The sequence below is a fragment of the Phyllostomus hastatus genome, unplaced genomic scaffold, assembly GCF_019186645.2.
Source record: "Phyllostomus hastatus isolate PE091 unplaced genomic scaffold, TTU_PhHast_1.1 phas_scaffold_216, whole genome shotgun sequence".
NCBI classification, from domain to species: Eukaryota; Metazoa; Chordata; class Mammalia; order Chiroptera; family Phyllostomidae; genus Phyllostomus; species Phyllostomus hastatus.
Window position 1 is genome coordinate 1,384,525 of NW_025334018.1, and position 18,917 is coordinate 1,403,441.

The following is an 18,917-nucleotide window of genomic DNA, read 5'->3' on the forward strand; positions in this document are numbered from 1 at the left end:
TAAAACAAAGAGGGAACTCTTTTAGAGCGGGGAAGAAGTTGAGAGGGCTATTACACTTATCCATGTTGTGTCTCGTAATTGACATAGGGCATGACATAGAGGCAGGATGGGGATCCTGCCCCTTCCTACCTCATTTTAAATGAGATTTTTGTTGACTTTTTTAAAAGCAAGCATTACAGGGTGAGAAGTGCTGTAGAGTTCTATATATTGCAGCTCAGAGGAGGGATGCTTAACCCATCCTCGTGGTGCCATGAGACATCAGGCACCACGAAGTTTTCTTGGAGGAGATAGTATCTAAAGGAAATGTTGAAGGGTGAGCAGGAATCAGTCAAATGAAGAAGAAATAAAAGGATGATCCAGACAGAAGCACCAGCCTGTGTAAAAGGAAGAACTATAAATAGTGCAGGATGGCTAGAGTATAAAGGTGTGGTATCTCTATTAGTCCACCAAGACATTATGGTCACAGACCCTAGAAGCACATAGGAGCACATTCTTAATGTTTTCTTAGGCTGGGTAGAGTAACCCATATGATTTTATTTTTAAAAACTAAAAATTATACCATTGGCTATCCCTTCTCACAGCTTCTTCTTTGATTGTTTCTTGTAAAATAGGCTTTTATGGGAGCCAAAGAGAGGTTCATTTCCATAAAACTTTATTATGGAGATAAACCACTGAAATATTTTTCTACTCTACCAGGAAAGGGTACCCTATAGCTCAGTCACATGTTTGAGGGTAGACAGAAAAGTACTTAGGGTAAGAAGACATCAGAGGGTCTCAGAGTGTTTAGGAGTCAGAGGAGGAACAGGCATTTAGTGCACAGGGTATCTTAGAACCACAGGAGAAACCTAAGCTTTATTCAAGTGTGGCATTGCCTTAGGGCAGCAATTTTCAATCTTTTTCATTCCATAGCACATATAAACTAAGTACTAAAATTCCTTGGTACATCAAAAGATACATTTTTTGTTAGTTAAAAAATAGGTATAATTTTGATTTATTCACACTAGACAGCTATTGTGTTGGCTGTTGTCATTTTTTAATTTTACAATCTAAGGTAAAAGAGGTCAATGCCCCTGACTAAATAGTCAGGTAGTGCATGTTTCAAAAATTCTTGTGGCACACCAGTTGAAAATTATTGCCTTAAGGCATGGTTCCAAAGAACTAGTAATTTGCACTTTTCAAAAAGCAGAGAAGAGTGCATCATTAGCCTGCCAACTCTATTTTATTTAGTCTGTCTCATGAAAATTTTCTCACTCTGACTGACCATATCTCACAAAAGTGTTATTTGTGGAGTATGGAAATCAGATATTCTTGCATGAGCCCTCTCATATGGTGTCAGCTCTTCGTGTCACATTCTGACAGGAGACTCAGGTCAGGGAAGATGTCCATTGTAGAGGCTATGGTTACCATTCCCTATAGCTATCACTTTTCTTTTCAGACTACTGTGTGCAGTGTGAAAAAGCAACCTGATTTCTCCACTTCAGGCCAATGGGAAGTGGTCACAGAATCTGAAGGGAAAAAGAAGGTGGATGTCTTCGATGGAGTCATGGTTTGCACTGGTCATCATACCAATGCTTACTTACCGCTGGAAAGCTTCCCTGGTGAGTAGCCTACTGGGAAGGAAGATGCTCAAACCATGCCTATGACCTGGTCCCTAAGGAATGGGGGGAATTTTGGTCTTAGTGATTCTTTCCTTGGGATGAAATAAGGCTTATCCTAATTCTGCATATTCTCCTGAAAGATGTGGGAGTAACTTGAATTATTAGCATTTGGAAGGTAGAGAGAATGGTAATTTTGGAAACTAGGGGAAAGTTAGAAGGCTCCATATTTACTTTCACAATGACTTTAGTTTTTCTAAGGATCAAAAGAAAGAACATGGAGTTATGTGCATTAGATTGAATGAGTATTTTTAGCAATCAAGGCAACAAACAGAAATATTGAGTTTATTAGGAAGAAATTAAAGCTTAAGGAAATAATTCACTACAGGTTTTGGCCTGGATTTTCATTTTGAAAAAACAAAAGCACTCTGTATTTTCTAGAGTTTATAAAAATACATACTCCAGTTGAAGTTGGAGTAGGTACTTAAAGAGAATGAAAAGACATAAGTAAATGGAAATTTTCTGAAGCCATTTGTATTTCTGAGCCTATAAGTCTAGAACACAAACAGATTCTGAGTGAAGCAGACAATTTATTATAAGTAAATCATAAGGTTCTACTCTGAGGCTATGAGAAATAGACAAAAATACTCAGAAAGGCAAGTTAATAAAGGGAGAACATATGGAGAGTATATGTTTAAACTCTACACACTGCAAAAAAATGATTTGTCAAATAATGTCAGCTAAACCATCACCTAATAATTATTTTCCCTTTGCTTGCAGGAATTGAGATGTTCAAAGGACAGTATTTCCATAGTCGAGACTATAAAAATCCAGAGAGTTTCACTGGAAAGAGAGTCATTGTAATTGGCATTGGGAATTCTGGAGGGGATCTGGCTGTGGAGATTAGCCATGTAGCCAAACAGGTTTGAATCAGTAAATTATTTACTTTGCTTCACCAAGAAAGCTACAGGTGGACTCAACAGAGAGTATGAATACCTGCACATAGCTCCTCATCAGTGCCAATGGCAAATGGCTTGCATCATTGCCTCATTTGGCAACACTGATTGATGATATGATGGGAGCCAAGGTTGCCAGTTAGATTCCCACCACTTGATTGGCCTCACACTAAGGAATAAGGTCATGGCCATAGACTATGCTCATAATCCCAGTCAGCTATTCTTTTTGGGTTTTGAATAAGACCAAATAATTGATGGGAGAGCTTGTCAGAATGTAGCACTCAAAAGTATGGATCTTTTGTTGGCCAGCAGAAGTTCTCTTATGTGAAGGAAAGCACAATGGGTCACTGAAAACTTTTCACTCATAGGATGGTGGGGGAATGTTCCTCTTCACTCCCCAACTGGAAAAAAAGAAGCAGTCTAATTTTTCCAAAGACAATATACTTATCAGTATGAATGTGTCCACATTATAGCACATGTAGGCAGCTCACACCAGCCTTTGCATACAGTTAGGTAACATAGAATGACATTTTCATTAAAGCAATTTCTATGTCTTTGAGCGGTTTTTGTCTGTTTCATGTCACAGATTTTGAATTGGAAAGAGTCTTCATTATAAATTCCTAGAAAAAGACATGTCATTTTTATATTTTGTTATTCATGTCTTTATTGAATCATAACTATCAACAATAGTTAGATGTCTAGTTGCTCTTCATGTAACTTTAATTATGCTGTGCTTCTCTACAAATATGTTTTAAATTATTTTTTAAAAATAGAAGTGCCACAACTTTGTTAAATGGCCTTTATTCAGAAACTCCATCTAATAACATTTCTTCTCAGTCATATCCCCATCTATCACCACAAAAGTGATATCAGATGCTCCATGTTTAATTCAACAAGCATTTTTCAGGAAATAACTGTATAAATGAGAAAGGGTAAAAAATGTGTGTGGGTATTACGATTAAAAGAATGTGCAAAGGCTTCTGGCCAAGATGGAGGCATAGGAGGACACACTGTGCCTCCTCCCACAACCAACAGAAGGACAACAATAATTTAAAAATAAAAAACAACCAGAACGGAGAGAAAATCGAACTGTATGGAAGTCCGGCAACCACGGAGTTAAAGGAGACATTCTTCCAGACTGGTAGGAGGGGCGGAGAGGACTCACTGCAAGGCGGCAGATTGAGAGCAGGTGGGCAAGGCTGTAGCTGGCCAACAAGGCAGCAGCTGGTGGAGCTGGTGAGGTGGCAGCTGCTGGAGTAAGCAGTCCCACATTAGCATGCGGATAAACCAGAAAGAACAATTGGGAAGAACAACTGGGGAGCAAGATAGGTCATGCAGCCCAGGGCTCCAGCTTGGGGAAATAAAGCCTCAAACCACTGATTGAAAACACCTGTAGGGGTTGAGGAGGCAGTGGGAGAAACTCCCAGCCTCACAGGAGAGTTTGTTGGAGAGACTCACAGAATGTTAGAATGTACACAAGACCACCCACCTGGAATCAGCACCAGAAGGGCGCACTTTGGTTGTGAGGAGTACAGGAAGTGATCAAATGAAAGAAGGGGAAATGAAAGAAGAGATCAAAGCTCCAGAAAAAATACAACTAAGTGACAAAGAGATAGCCAACCTATTAGATGCACAGTTCAAAACACTGGTAATCAGGATGCTCATAGAACTGGTTGAATTTGGTTGCAAATTAGATGAAAAAATGAAGGCTATGCTAAGTGAAATAAAGGAAAATGTACAGGGAACCATTAGTGATGGGAAGGAAACTGGGACTCAAATCAACAGTGTGGACCAAAAGGAAGAAAGAAACATCCAACCAGAAAAAAACGAAGAAACAAGAACTTGAAAAAATGAGGAGAGGCTTAGGAACCTCCAGGACATCTTTAAATGTCCCAATATCTGAATCACAGGGTACCAGAAGAAGAGGAAGAGCAACAAATTGAAAACTTATTTGAACAAATAATGAAGGAGAACTTCCCCAATCTGACAAAGGAAATAGACTTCCAGGAAGTCCAGGAAGCTCAGAGTCCCAAAGAAGTTGGACCCAAGGAGGAACATCCCAAGGCACATTATAATTACATTACCCAAGATTAAATTGAAGGAGAGAATCCTAGAAGCAGCAAGAGAAAAGGAGACAGTTACCTACAAAGGAGTTCCCATAAGACTGTCAGCTGATTTCTCAAAAGAGACCTTACAGGCAAGAAGGGGCTGAAAAGAAGTATTCCAAGTCATGAAAGGCAAGGACCTACATTCAAGATTACTCTATCCAGCAAAGCCTTCATTTAGAATGGAAGGGCAGATAAAGTGCTTCTCAGATAAGGTCAAGTTAAAGGAGTTCATCATCACCAAGCCCTTATTTTATGAAATGTTAAAGGGACTTATCTAAAAAAAACAAAAACAGTAACGTGACAGCAAACTCACAATGATTAACAACCACACCTAAAACAAAAACAAAAACAAACTAAGCAAACAACTAGAACAGGAACAGAACCACAGAAATGGAGATCACATGGAGGGTTAACAGGGGAGTGGGAGGGAGAGAGAGGGGAAAAGTTAGAGAGAATAAGTAGTATAAATGCTAGGTAGAAAATAGACGGGGCGGGGGGTTTGGTTCAGAATAGTATAAGAAATGTAGAAGCCAAAGAACTTATATGTATGACCCATGGACATGAACTAAAGGGGGGGGAATGTGGGTAGGAGGGTATGTTCAGGGCAGAGGGAAGTGAAGGGGGAAAATGGGACAACTGTAATAGCATAATCAATGAAATATATTTTTAAAAAAGAATGTACAAGATTTGTGGTGGGGACCTAAGGTATGAACCTTTTTTAATATCATTGACTCATCTAATGTCCAGTTATAAGGGAGCTGGGCCTTACATGCACTGAAAAATTTTATGCTGCCAAGGAACAAAGCATCCAGAGTGGGTAGAGGTAAGATAGCTGTGACTGAGAGAGCTTGGGCAAAGACAGCAAAATAAGCTGAAGAAACTCAGTTGCTGGATTCTGACTTTTTGCTTTACATATTAAGTTGTATACATGAGAGGTGGTTTGTAAATCATTTTAAGTGAACCTATAAATTTCAGTATATCTGGGACATTTTGGTATAAGAATTCTTGTGCTATATTGCTCTTGTGAAGAGAAAATTTCCCTTTCTTGTAAAACAATTTTCCTTACATTTGTTTCTTACAAATCCAAACTTGTAAATATGTTTTCTTAAGATAAGGTATAGATGGAAAACTGAAGTAAAAGTGATGATAGCCATTAAGCATTTAGAGTGTTTACTATGTAGTATTTTTGTACACTATTTCTCACAACAGCCTTGTGTTTATATGTATTATTGTCACTGTTTTATACATAGGAAACTTTTAATTGAGGCTCTGAGCACATTTAGATTACTCATACATAACAAAAGCTATATATACTGCACACAAAACCATTTAATTCCTAAGACTATGATTGTTCTTTTACCTGTGATGTGTAAAAGTGCCTAATTTTGATAGCATCAAAGTAAGGTCACTGTCAGTGATGATACATGTGTGAAGTGCATGATTATCCCCAACTGTAGACAGGTTACTTTTTTACTGAGATCTGAGACTAAATACTGTAAATCAATGCACTTACATTCCTTAATACTCAAAACTATCTCTAGAAGTTTTGTAATGTAGTGATACTTTTGCTAGGGCTTTTCAGGGAGGAATAATGACATTAAACAGAAATACAGTGGTGATTAAGAACAAGATATATTCTTGGTCAGTGAATACACGAATTTAATTGAAGCTTAGTGTCTGAGAAGAATTGTGCAGGCACTGAAAAGCAAGACTACTGAGTCAAACTTTTATCAGCTCTGAACATGGACTTTAGCCAGCAAAGGTCATAAAACCACTGACTAGTTTCGTGTTATTGTACTAGCAGTCTTCAGTTTTTCAATTAAATAATCAATGAAATATTTCTTAAGTACAGACTTGGCATTAGAAATTCAGCTTTGCCACTTACTAGCTATATGATTTGAGGCAAGTTATGCATCTTCTCCATGCCTCTCACCCATAAAATGTGGATAATGATACCTACCTCAAGAGGTTGTTGTGTTGATTAAAATGCAGATAAAGTACCTAACATAATGACTTATAGGTCACAAATCCCAATAAATGGAAGTGATATGATGATGTGTGTTGGCAAGATTGAAAGATTTGTATGCTGTACCTTCCACCCTGAAGAAAACATTTGGAGGGACAGAAAATAAGAGTGTTTAACTTCACGTATATATTCTCACTGATGGTGACCTTAAGTGTCAGCATAATTAAACATTTTCACACAGTTGAAAGAAAAAAGTTTAATAATATCAATATAAATGATAAATAACAATTTTTTTGCAATAATACAATGTCAAAGGCAAAAGAGACTGAGGGTTTTTAAAAATATATTTTATTGATTATGCTATTACAATTGTCCCATTTTCCCCCCTTAACTCCCCTCCACCCTGCACACCTCCTCCCACCCACATCCCCCCCCCCCTTTAATTCATGTCCATGGGTCATACATATAAGTTCTTTGGCTTCTATATTTCCTATACTATTCTTAACCTCCCCCGGTCTATTTTCTACCTACTATTTATGCTACTTATTCTCTATACCTTTTCCCCTTTCTCCCCCTCCCACTCACCTGCTAATAAAACTGAAGGTTTTGAATTAAATGATCTACAGTTGCTTTCAGCTTTGTTGTTCCATGATTTTAAATGAGTTGAACAGGTGGTAAGTGCTAGAGAGTTCAAAGGATGGAGAGAAAACTGTCAGCCAGAACAATCTGCAGTGTCTTCATGGACGAGGCAGATTTGACCTGGATCTTAAAAATGAATAGGCTTTGCAGAATTAAGAGGGTAGTGGGCTTTTCAGGGAGGCATAATGACATTAAACAGAAATGCAGTGGTGGTTTAGAGCAAGATATATTCTTTGTCAGTGAATACACCAATTTAATTGTAAGCTTAGTGTCTGAAAAGGATTCAGCAGGCAATGAAAAGCCAGACTACTGAGTTAAATGTACTTGGAAGAAAATGGGGTACTTTTAAAGGATTATGAACCAGAGAATGGTCAAAGCAAACAAGCTTTTCCCATGCCCTAGGTTTTCCTCAGCACCAGGAGAGGGGCTTGGATCCTGAATCGTGTGGCAGACCATGGATATCCTTTTGATGTGTTGTTCTTTTCTCGACTTAAACATTTTTTGGTAAAGATTTGTGGTCAATCACTTACAAACACATACTTGGAAAAAAAGATGAACCAAAGGTTTAACCATGAAATGTATGGCCTAAAGCCTAAACACAGGTATGTTCTCAGGATGGGATTGGGGCAGTAATAACCAAACCACAAAAATAAGGACTGTTCAAATAGGCTAACAGTAGAGCTACCTCTACACATTAAGAAAATCCATAGAATCTGAGATCATATTTCTGTCTTGCCCCACAGACGCCCAACATCTATTGGTCTGTAATCTTTGATCTGTGATCTTCCTCCACATTAGCCATCTGATCATTCCCTTAGGTACTAGTTTTGGGGGTTTTTTTAATACATGATGTCTAACAACAACAAAATGGTAGTAGTGGGCAGTGCATAATTCACTCATTCATTCATTCATCCTACAAACATTGAGCACCTCTTATGAGCCACGCATTATATTGGGCATGAACAGAGATTAAAAACCTAATAGCAATACTAATACAAATAATAACATCTTACCTTTCTGAGGACTTAATACATTGGCACTTTCCATTTTACAGATACAAAAAAATTAACACTAAGAAACTAATTAGCCCAATATTAAAAAGGAAGTAAATGGCAGATTCGAGAAATGGATTTTGCCTTACTCTAATGGGAAGACAGATGATAGAAGAAGATAAAGAAATGTATGCATGCCGTGAGAGCATGAAAGGTGGGAGTCCTCACAGCCACAAATGGAGGCTGTGAAAGCATTTCTAGGGACAGCTTTTAAATGATTTTTCCCCTACCAACTTTTTATTTTTTAAATATTCACATACAAAATGGTAAATACAATGAGCACCCATATATTCTTCACTTAGATTCACCTATTATTAATAGTTCACTATATTGGCTTTCTCTCTCCCTCTCTTTGAAGATAGATTCATACATATATATCATATATACTGCATACATGTACACATGTTTTTTCTGAACCATTTAATAGTAACTTGCAATTACTAAGACACTATACCCTAAATTATTCAGCATATATTGCCTTAGAAAAAAGGCATTCTCCTACATAAACATAATACTATAATCACACTTAGAAAATTTAACATTGACAAAATACCATTATATAATGTATTCAAATTTACCAAGTTACCCAAATAATACATATTTATAGCTTTTTGATTTTTAAATTCAGGATATTGTCAGGTATTACACCATTTCATTTAGCTGTCATGTCTCTTTAATTTCTCTTAATCTGAAATAATTCTTTAAAAAAATCCAAGCTAAATTGTTTTGCCAAAAGTCTGTATGTTTGGACTTCCTTTATTATATTCAAGTTAAACCTTTTGGGCACAAATGCTCATAGGTTATGTTGTGCCTTGGTAGGTCACATCAGGGGCCACATGATTGCAGTTTATTCCATATTAATGTTGTCAAATTTAATCACTTGGATAAGGTGATATCAACCAGGTTTTTCCTCTGCAAAGATTTTTTCCTTTGAGTGGGGTGATATTTTGAGGCTCTGTTCCCCAACACCTTTCACCCATTTATTTCACCCAAATTATGGAAACTGTAGCATCTGTAACTTCAGTGATTACAAAATAAATTGAGACTTTATTGGATAATAGGAAATAGTTAAGCAAATAGGGTAAAGAAGTAGCATTCTACTTGTAAGTACAAGATCTTGAAATAGCAAAAAATATGCTCTGGTGCCTGCATGTAGTCTGGTTTGACTAGACTATCTGGGAAAGGGTGGAAGAGTGACTGAGCACATCTCCAGGCTCACTGGGCAGGTCCAAGTAAACCTCTGTAGACTTTGCTAAAAAAAAAGTTTGGAATGAAGATAGTCCAGATCCATTGTAAGATTTTAATCAAGTGGGTGACATAATAGGAAATGAATTTTGGAACAACCACTACAAAAATTATGTAGAACATAGTTAAAGGGGGATGGAGCAGGAGGCTCTAAAGACAATTTTAATAGTCCAGTAAGATAGAAAATAGATAAAATTATCCTGGGGATGTTTAGAGGAGAAAAGAAAAAGACTTGGTAACCAGATGTAAGACTATTTTGTGGCTTAGGCAACTATGTGGATGGATGGTGGTAGTATTAGTCAAAAGGAGTAAGTTTGGAGAAAAAGATGAAATCATGATGTCAGAATGAGAACAGATCCTGTATGTAAACACTTAGAGTCAAAGCATAACTAAATGCAACAAACCAGTAATAGTTATTTAAACATACCATGTTCCTGAGGCTAGGCCAGCTCTGTCTGAACATGATGGGCTGAGGATTCTCAGAGCCTGTTAACTTAGGATCCAAGGACACAGACTGCTTTTTAGAAAGGTCCAACATACGGGAAACCCTGCGTTATTTTTTGGCATCCTTATCCTATAGGAAACACAAGGAAGTTCATAGAAAACTATGTTGATACAAATTTTAAAATTTTAGGCTGTGTGACCTTGGGCAAGCCACTTCTTTACGCCTCAGTTTTCTCATCTATAAAACCTGGATAATGACACCTGTCCTGCTTTCTTTATTGGATTTGTGTGGGACTCAAATAAGTTAGTGTACGTAAAAACAGTTTATAACTATAAATTACTATGCACATGTAATTCATTCTACAGTTTAAAAAATAATATTCTAAGTCTAGCTCTGGGCCTTTGAAACTAGAAATGAGACTCAACAGAATGCTGATAGTCCACTTCTGTATTCTTTTCATACAGATAAAAATTATTGCCTGTAGCTCTATTACATAACTGAGAACACTACTATTCCTTGAGTACTATACATGCACCCTCCAACATCTTTCACTTCACTTCAACATCTTTCCTTCCAATGCCATCCAGTGTCCAACTTCTGCTCTGAGATCTTGATCTGTGCCAAAATGCATTAAACCTTTCCCAAATCCCATGGGTAGACCAAAAGGGAGACCATTGGCATATTGTTTAACCACTTCCAGCAAAGTAAAATTTTACTTACATGTTACTGATTCCTCTCTACCTCCATGACCCCATGATCACTTTCATTTTTCCTTCTTTTTGGTCTTTATCACCACTCACAGAGCTCTGAGTCAACATCCAACAGTCAATGATGACCTGCCAAATCGTATAATTTCTGGCTCGGTGAAGGTGAAAGGAAATGTGAAGGAATTCACAGAGACAGCTGCCATATTTGAAGATGGTTCCAGGGAGGATGACATTGATGCTGTTATCTTTGCCACGGGCTATAGTTTTGCTTTTCCTTTTCTCGAAGATTCTGTCAAAGTAGTAAAAAACAAGATATCTCTGTATAAAAAGGTCTTCCCTCCTAACCTGGAAAAGCCAACTCTTGCAATCATAGGGTTGATCCAGCCCTTGGGTGCCATTATGCCCATTTCAGAGCTCCAAGGACGCTGGGTCACTCAAGTATTTAAAGGTAAGTAACCATGCAAGTTGACTACTTAATTAATTGGTAGTATGTTTAGTTATATTTATGTTCTTGCTTTTAAATAGCTGACACAGTATGTATAAACGTTATAGTGCCTGACACAAAATTAGTGTTCAATAATCAATTTTTGAGTGAATATAAAGCAGTTATTTATAACCATGGACATATATCGTAATCTCCTGGGAAATTGTCCCAAAATAGGCATGCTTTGCCTGGTGGTATTTATTTTGTAAGTTTGGGGTCAGGGAGACTTTGAGATCATTGAGAAAATGTTACTTGGGTGATTCCAATGTGCACTTTAGATCAGAATCTACTCATCTAGATTTTAGACGACTGATACATATTTGTGAACAGAAATGGCATGATTTGATTATTTGATTTTAGCCAAAAGTTAAGATCTGGTTAAAGACTAGTCCAGAATGAGAAGATTCAGCCTCTCAAATTCTCACTTTCCCCTCTTTATATCTTCTTTTTCAGTCTTGGCTAGGAGAATTTAGCCAAGAGAAAAAAATAAAAACTTTGGGGTTTGAGATACTAGGCTTAATGTGAGTGAGGAGAATATGTCTTTCAAAGGGCTTAATTATATCTAGCATCATCAAAAAATTATAACATTATAATTAGAATTACAATTATTCTTGTAAATTCTAGAAAATTAGAATTTACAGTTGTTCTTCTCTAGTCAGAGTAAACCCACAGGCATGTTTTAAAAGTGCAATTAGAGTGCATTAATAGGAGAGGCAAGAGTGGTTAAGAGATTTGAAAATATGCCACTTGAAGTATAACTGAAGAAGCTGGAGAGATTTAGCCTAGAGCAGATAAGATCCAGGGGAGATATGAGAGTTCCCTTCAGATATCTGAAGAGATATCCCATGGTAGAAGGATTTAATTTGCTCAGTATCACTTCAAAGGGTTGCACAAGGCCCAAGTAGTGAAACTTTGAGGATTGCACGATATCAGCTTAACATTAAAAACAAACTTTTTTCTATCAGCTGGTGCCATTTCAAGATGGAATGGGCTGCCTCTGAAATTGTGAGGAATCCAAACAAAATAGGAAGAGAACAAAAAAGTCTGGATGGCCATTTGGCTAGGCCAATATGAAGTAGATTCAAATCCCAGAACAGGGAGAAATATAACAAAGAAATTATTTGATTCTATAGTGGTTATAATAAAACATACTATCATTACTAATGTTTAATTAAAACTATCCAGAGTTCTTGCTGGAATTACAGTTTCCTCTTCCCTAGTGCCTATCTTTATGGTAGCAGAGAAAAAAACAGAAACAATGGTATTAGAGTTGATAAATCAAAAACCTTTCCAAAGAACTTTCCAAAGTTCTATCATTTCTTAATTCCCCTTAGTTCTATCATTAGTGAATTTAAAAGGTTTGCTGATGGAATATAGGTTGGAGATGAAAGCAAGAAAAGAATAGGCTCAGGTGCTATGGTCTTTAATTTAAACTGGTAACCTAAGAGGGGGAGCAAGATAAGAAGATGGGAAATTAAAAAAAAATATGGTAAAAGTATATTATGTGTCTGAACAAGGAAACACTACAAGAACAGTATTAATGAATTGAGAGAGAACTGTACCACAGGATATGTGCATATGTGTGTGTGTGTGTGTGTGTGTGTGTGTGTGTATTCCTATCTAATCTATAGAAGTTTTTCCTTTGTTGTTTTCTATGAATTGCTTGCCTCTCCCAGGCAAGAAACATACCCCCTTCCCCATGATGTTTCTAGTAAATAGAAGTAAAAGTTATGGTACTATAAGTAATTTAGAAGTCTACTCTCAAAATATGTTTCATGAGCATTGCAAGGGACATGTGCTTAATCTCAAATGAAGCATTTCAATGTTTCCTCACTGACATATGAATATAAGTAATAATTCCCAAGGGTAAAATGAGAAAACACATGGCAAGGCGTGAAGGCTATTTCTTGAGTATTGAATTTCTGAGTCTCACATTTTAAGAGAGACATGCTAGGATAGTAACTAGCTTGTGCACAGAGAAGGGCAACCAACATGGCAGGGCATGTAAAACCTGTTATGTGAGGAACTAGTACACTGCTGTTGATGATAAGACTTGAAGAAATTATGATATTCATTTTCAGATGTTTCAAGGCCTGTCATTTAAGATTAGATTCCTTGGTTTCAAAAGACAGAGCGAAGTCCAATGGAGCAAGTTGCGTGGAAGTAGATTTTAGGGTCAATAAAAGGAATATGTTTCTAGCAGCTAGAGCAGCCAATTAAAAACCATCTTTTCAGAAGGTAATGAGACCCCCATCAGCAGAAATGTTTAAGGAGAAAAGAGATAACCATTTGATTAAAGTATTTGCACAGGGAAGGCGTGTATTAGGTATGATGTGTTACCATTTTAAAATTATACCATTTAGAATATTCTAGAGTAAAACCTTCTGGCTGGGTGTGGCTAAAATTATCTACATGGCATAGTGCTTATAAATCTTGGCATAAAACTAATCCTTAGGTTAGAGTTGTTTATGTTGACTTAAATACTAATTCAACCTTTCTCTGGCCAGGTCCATGATGTTAAATTCCTACTATTGGAACTGTTTGTTCATTAGTGCTTAAGTTCAACTGTAAAAATTGGGTATTATGAGTTGCCCTTGGTCTTACCCCCATTCTGACCAAGTAAAAAAGTTTAGAAGATGAGGCTTATCTTCCATAGGACTTTAGGCATGAAATGGGATTAAAAGTTAATTTTTACTTTCTTCTCCCTGTGGTATGAGGCCTCTTTGTCATTAAGAGTACAACTGTACATGTGTTCTCCCTGCCCTTTTACTTTGTACTTCATTTCCATGTACTTTAAGGCCATTTATCATTTCCTTGTGTCCATATTTCATTTCCCAGTTGAAAGACTATGCTAAGGAGGAAGCAGGTATCAGTTAGAAGACAGAGTTAAGAGAAATATCTCTTAGAGACAGAGTAGAATACAGAAAGCTACTGAGGTTAGTATTATGGTAGTATTATATCATATTATCATATATCATAATATCATTATATTATGGTAGTAGTAGGGTAAGGTGATTAAGGTAAGGTGTAGCCTCCTTGAGTACAGAAAACTATGCTGTATTTTTTTGAATTCTTTAGAACATAGTAATTGTTAATAGGATTATTGTTCCTACTGAGGTAACTTTACACATAAATTTTTGATTTTTCTCTTTAGGGCTCAAAGCATTACCTTCACAAAGTGAAATGAAAATAGAAATAACTAAGGCTCAAGAGCAAATTGAAAAAAGGTGAGAAATTCTCCCAGGAAAGTATGTGCTAAATTTTTCTACATAATAAGAACAGAATTGTACCATATTTATCTTTATCATGTTAGTTTAAGGATTTAGATTGTATTTGGAAGGAAAAGGAAATAATGGTTTCTGACAATAGAATGGAAAAATAGCACCAAGTGATTTGGATATGGCTGGAGAAGAAGAAGCTTAAGAAAAGTATTTAAAATTAAGCCCTGGCTGGCGTAGCTCAGTGGATTGAGTGCAGGCTGCGAACCAAAGTGTCACAGGTTCGATTCCCAGCCAGGGCACATACCTGGGTTGCAGGCCATGACCCCCAGCAACCGCACATGGATGTTTCTCTCTCTCTCTCTCTCTCTCTCTCTCTCTCTCTCTCTCTCTCTCTCTCTCTCTCCCTCCCTCCCTCCCTTCCCTCTCTAAAAAAAAATAAAAATGAATAAAATCTAAAAATGAATAAAATATAAAAAAAATAAAATAAAAAAATAAAATAAAATAAAATTATACATGTAGGACCTAAAAGAAAAGTTGAGTAGTAAAAAGCATATGGAGAGAAAGTCAGGCATATATATGCCTGGCCAGGTATAAACCTTTTTGCAAGGTTTACTTGAAGTGCTTGTAGAGCTGCCAGAGAAAGGAACAGTGACAATGAATTAAGCAGTATATATGGTTGAATTCTAAATCTGCAGGAAGACTTACAAATCTGCAGAGGCCATTTTGTGGGCCGTCATCATGTGACAGCACACTCAGGTAGGTCACAGTGGCTCATGATTTGGAAAGGTGCTGCTTAGTGCTTGGGTGGATACAATAATTCAGCAATCTGAATTTCAGAACTGAGCTTATTCACTGGTTGATTTTTATTTGGACAAAGTAGAAGTTGATGATAAGTTCCTAAACTTTTGTGTGAAAGTCAGAGGCACAATCACTCCAGGCCTAAATATGTGGTTTTCTTTAAATGGTTATATTAGCATAGCTCTTCCTTATCTTGGAGGAGAGAGTTTTTATTTAACCCTTATGCCTTTTCCAGATACTCTACTTTCTCCTTGTTTTCACTGTCAAACTTCTGTAATAAATATTGGGCACTATATGCTCTAAATTCTCACCCTTTTTTCTCCTAAGCTCCCTGCATTGTAATTTCTGCTACTGTGTTCTTAAAGGGCATCCATGATCAACTTCATTTTCCTTCCTCTCTCAGTTTGACACTTTTAAACATTTCATCTTTCTCTTCCTTCTTGGAGTACTTTCTTTCTTTGTTTTTCTGGTACTAAATATCCAAGTTCAACTCTACCCTTTCCTTTACTTATTTACTTATTTTTGTCTGGCTGCCTTCTGACTGAGCAGTCCCTAAGGATATAATTTACCTTTACTGAGGGTCAACTATGTACATACACTAAATGGTTTGTATGTATGAGTTTATTTATTCCTCATAAAAACCCTACAAGGCAGGTGCTAGTGAATCTCTTTGTGAAAAATTCATGAATACTACAGCTTGTGATCCAGTACTGTAGGATAAATACATGTCTATAAACACTTGAGCCAATGTAACATCCTTAAGGGAGGACTCCCAGATTCTGTCCTGTCTTACCTTCTCTTCTGAACTTTAGAATATGTCAGTTCCTGTGGGATTCCATTTCACCAATTCTACCTTAAATTTATTTTCTATTTTGTTTCCTGTCCTTGTTTTTGGATTCTTTTAATAAGCCCATCTAATCTTAATTAATTTGACTTGGCTTTTCTCTTCCTGTCTGTCCCACTGTTCTTTCTTTTATTTTTACTGTAGTAAGTAAAACAAGAAAGTTACCAGTTAGCTCTCTAAATCCTACTCCTTCCACACAGGCATCTTTATTACCACATTTCCCTCTAAAAGGCCCTTTTAGCTCTTCAAATCTGCACTTGGTATAATCATTCCATCTGACTCCATTTGGAGAGTCACTTCCTATTATGGAATATGTCATCCTTCCCCCTTCTTTCAAGATTCTGAATTAACATTGGCTCTCAGAAGTCCTGCTCTGTGGAACCCACCACCACTGCTATCAGTTAGGGGTCCCAAACTGAAGTTTTGTGTGTTCTTTCTGTTAACATCACTCTTCTGTATCTGGATACTTGCCTCTCTATATCCATCCTTGTTTATTACAACATTCCTCCTCCACTGTAGGTAGTGCCTACAGATCTTTCATACTCACATTCTTCACTCATTCTTGCCTTATTCCTTCACCCTGCTGTCCCCTTGACTTGTAATACTTTCCTCTTTGTTCTCAGCTTATCTGTATTTCCACATCCTTCAAAGATTTGTTATAGCCCTATTTTAACTACCCTCTTCTGTATTTCTATTTAGCATAAGTGATTTGCCAAAAGTCTTATATTCTTCTATATTTCGTATGTGTGTATCTATCTTATCTTTTTCAGCAGATGATAAAGTCTTAAGGATAGAGACAATGTCTTATCTCTCTTCCCTATTTTTCACAGCTCCCAGAACAATATTGAGCCAATAGCACACATTTAGAAAGCACTGATTAATTCACTGATTGATTAATTGATTAAATTGTGATTAGACCATGGCTTTTGTCTTCTCTGCTTCAGGTATGTGGAGAGCCAACGCCATACCATTCAGGGAGATTTTATAGATACCATGGAAGAGCTTGCTGATCTGGTGGGCGTCAAGCCCAATCTGCTGTATCTGGCCTTCACTGACCCCAAATTGGCATTACAGTTATTATTGGGACCCTGTACTCCAATCCAATATCGTCTACAGGGCCCAGGAAAGTGGAATGGGGCTCGAAAAGCTCTCCTTACCACAGAAGATCGTATCAGGAAGCCTCTGATGACAAGAGCAATTGCAAGCAGTAATTCCACAACTTCAACAATAACAATGGCCAGATGTGTGCTGGCTGTTGTTTTCTTTGCTGTAATTATAACTTACTTTTAGCTGTTCCATTGTCCTTGCGTCAGTTTTCTTTGGGGAGCTGGATTTAGAGATGTCTTCAGAATCTGATAAGATTGAACAACACCCAGTTTCCCATGGTGCAGAAATCTACTTTTATATCCCTTTCCAAAGCATCTATCCTCTTTCCTCTTTTCCCCACAATGGAATTCCAGCTTTTCATTCATATGAACTTGTCTTCCTTCTTATGGCCCATTATGTTTTCCTTTCAGCCATCCCTAGACTGTGAGCTCAGTTACTTTCTTAGTCATCTTTTCATGTCCTTAACAGAGTTCTTGATACATGATAGATGCTTAATAAAGTGTTTGTTGTTATCAGCCCTGGCTAGTATGGTTCAGTGGATTGAGTGCCAACCTTCGACCTGAAGGGTTGCCAGTTCGATTCCCAGTCACAGCACATGCCTGGTTGTGGGCCAGGTCAACAGGGGGGCATGCATGAGAGGCAACCACACATTGATGTTTCTCTCCTTTTCTCTAAAAGTAAATAAATAAAATCTTTGAAATAAAATGTTTGTTATCAAATATTATGGTGGGGAGCATAAGTCAGCATCTGTATAAGAAATGGGTAACTCCATGTAACTCTGCCTCTGATAGGGTTTGTTTTTCTGTTAGAAACTCAATCTTATATTCGTTTTTAATATTGTAATTAAATGTATGTTTCCTAAGGAATAGTCTTATAACAGTTGTATATACCTAAGATATGTAGATAATTAAACATTTTGTCTCACTAGCTATTCACTAGTGTATCTGATACCTGGTCATTTTGACTCTTTTCCTCTCAGCTAAAGGTCTTTATTATCTTAATGAAGAAACTACCTTTAATTATCTAAGCTTATGGGTCATTCTGGTAATCTAGCATTTGTCAGAAGGTTCAACTTTGTTGAAAAACTTGAGACTTCAAATTAGTTGTCCTATCTTTTCTGATCTTTTAGTTTGCATGTTAGAATCTAACAAGACTTTACCTTATGAAATATAAGTAGCTGCCTATTGTTGTCATGTGGCCTACAAATGTGATTTGATTTGTCTCCCCCTACTCCTGTTTTCTCCACTCCAATCCTTCCCACACAAAGTTTAAGTAGTATTTGAAGAGGTCATTTCTGTATTAAATTAGAATTGATATTAACTAAATATAGGGGCATTCAGAGGGAAGGGGATGGGGAGGTAGTAAAGGAAAAGGTAAAGGGGGTCAAATATATGGAGAGGGAAGAAGATTTGCTTTGGTTTGTGGATATACAATGCAATATAAAGATGATGTATCATAGAATTACACACTTGAAACTATATGATTTTATTAACTAATGTCACTCAAATACATTTATTTAAAAATAAATAAATATAAGGGCATTCTGCTTATGACAATTCTCTATATCATACAGTATAGTTCTGAAAAATAAAGTAAATGAAATGAAAAGCAAGTATTCTGGCTTATGTTCCAGTGCCACTGTTGATTCTGTTTTCTCATCTGTAGAAGTTTTTGCTCTGTTCTTATCTCACAGAGAAGTTAACTAAGTGTTAGCTATCAGGCACACTGAATTTCATGAATGAAGGTACTA

At 36.9% G+C, this 18,917-nt stretch overlaps 1 protein-coding gene across 1 annotated transcript in view; it reads left to right on the top strand.

Annotated features, from left to right (window-relative positions):
- The window catches only part of FMO5 (flavin containing dimethylaniline monoxygenase 5), a 29,259-nt gene extending 10,548 nt beyond the window's left edge, over positions 1-18,711 (top strand). Inside the window, exons 4-9 of the mRNA XM_045816698.1 lie at positions 1,436-1,598; positions 2,376-2,518; positions 7,667-7,866; positions 10,809-11,161; positions 14,352-14,424; positions 17,005-18,711. Coding sequence (XP_045672654.1) covers positions 1,436-1,598; positions 2,376-2,518; positions 7,667-7,866; positions 10,809-11,161; positions 14,352-14,424; positions 17,005-17,350 — 1,278 coding nt within the window. The 3' untranslated portion in view covers positions 17,351-18,711. The remainder of the gene's footprint in view (positions 1-1,435; positions 1,599-2,375; positions 2,519-7,666; positions 7,867-10,808; positions 11,162-14,351; positions 14,425-17,004) is intronic.
- Positions 18,712-18,917: the final 206 nt, after the last annotated feature.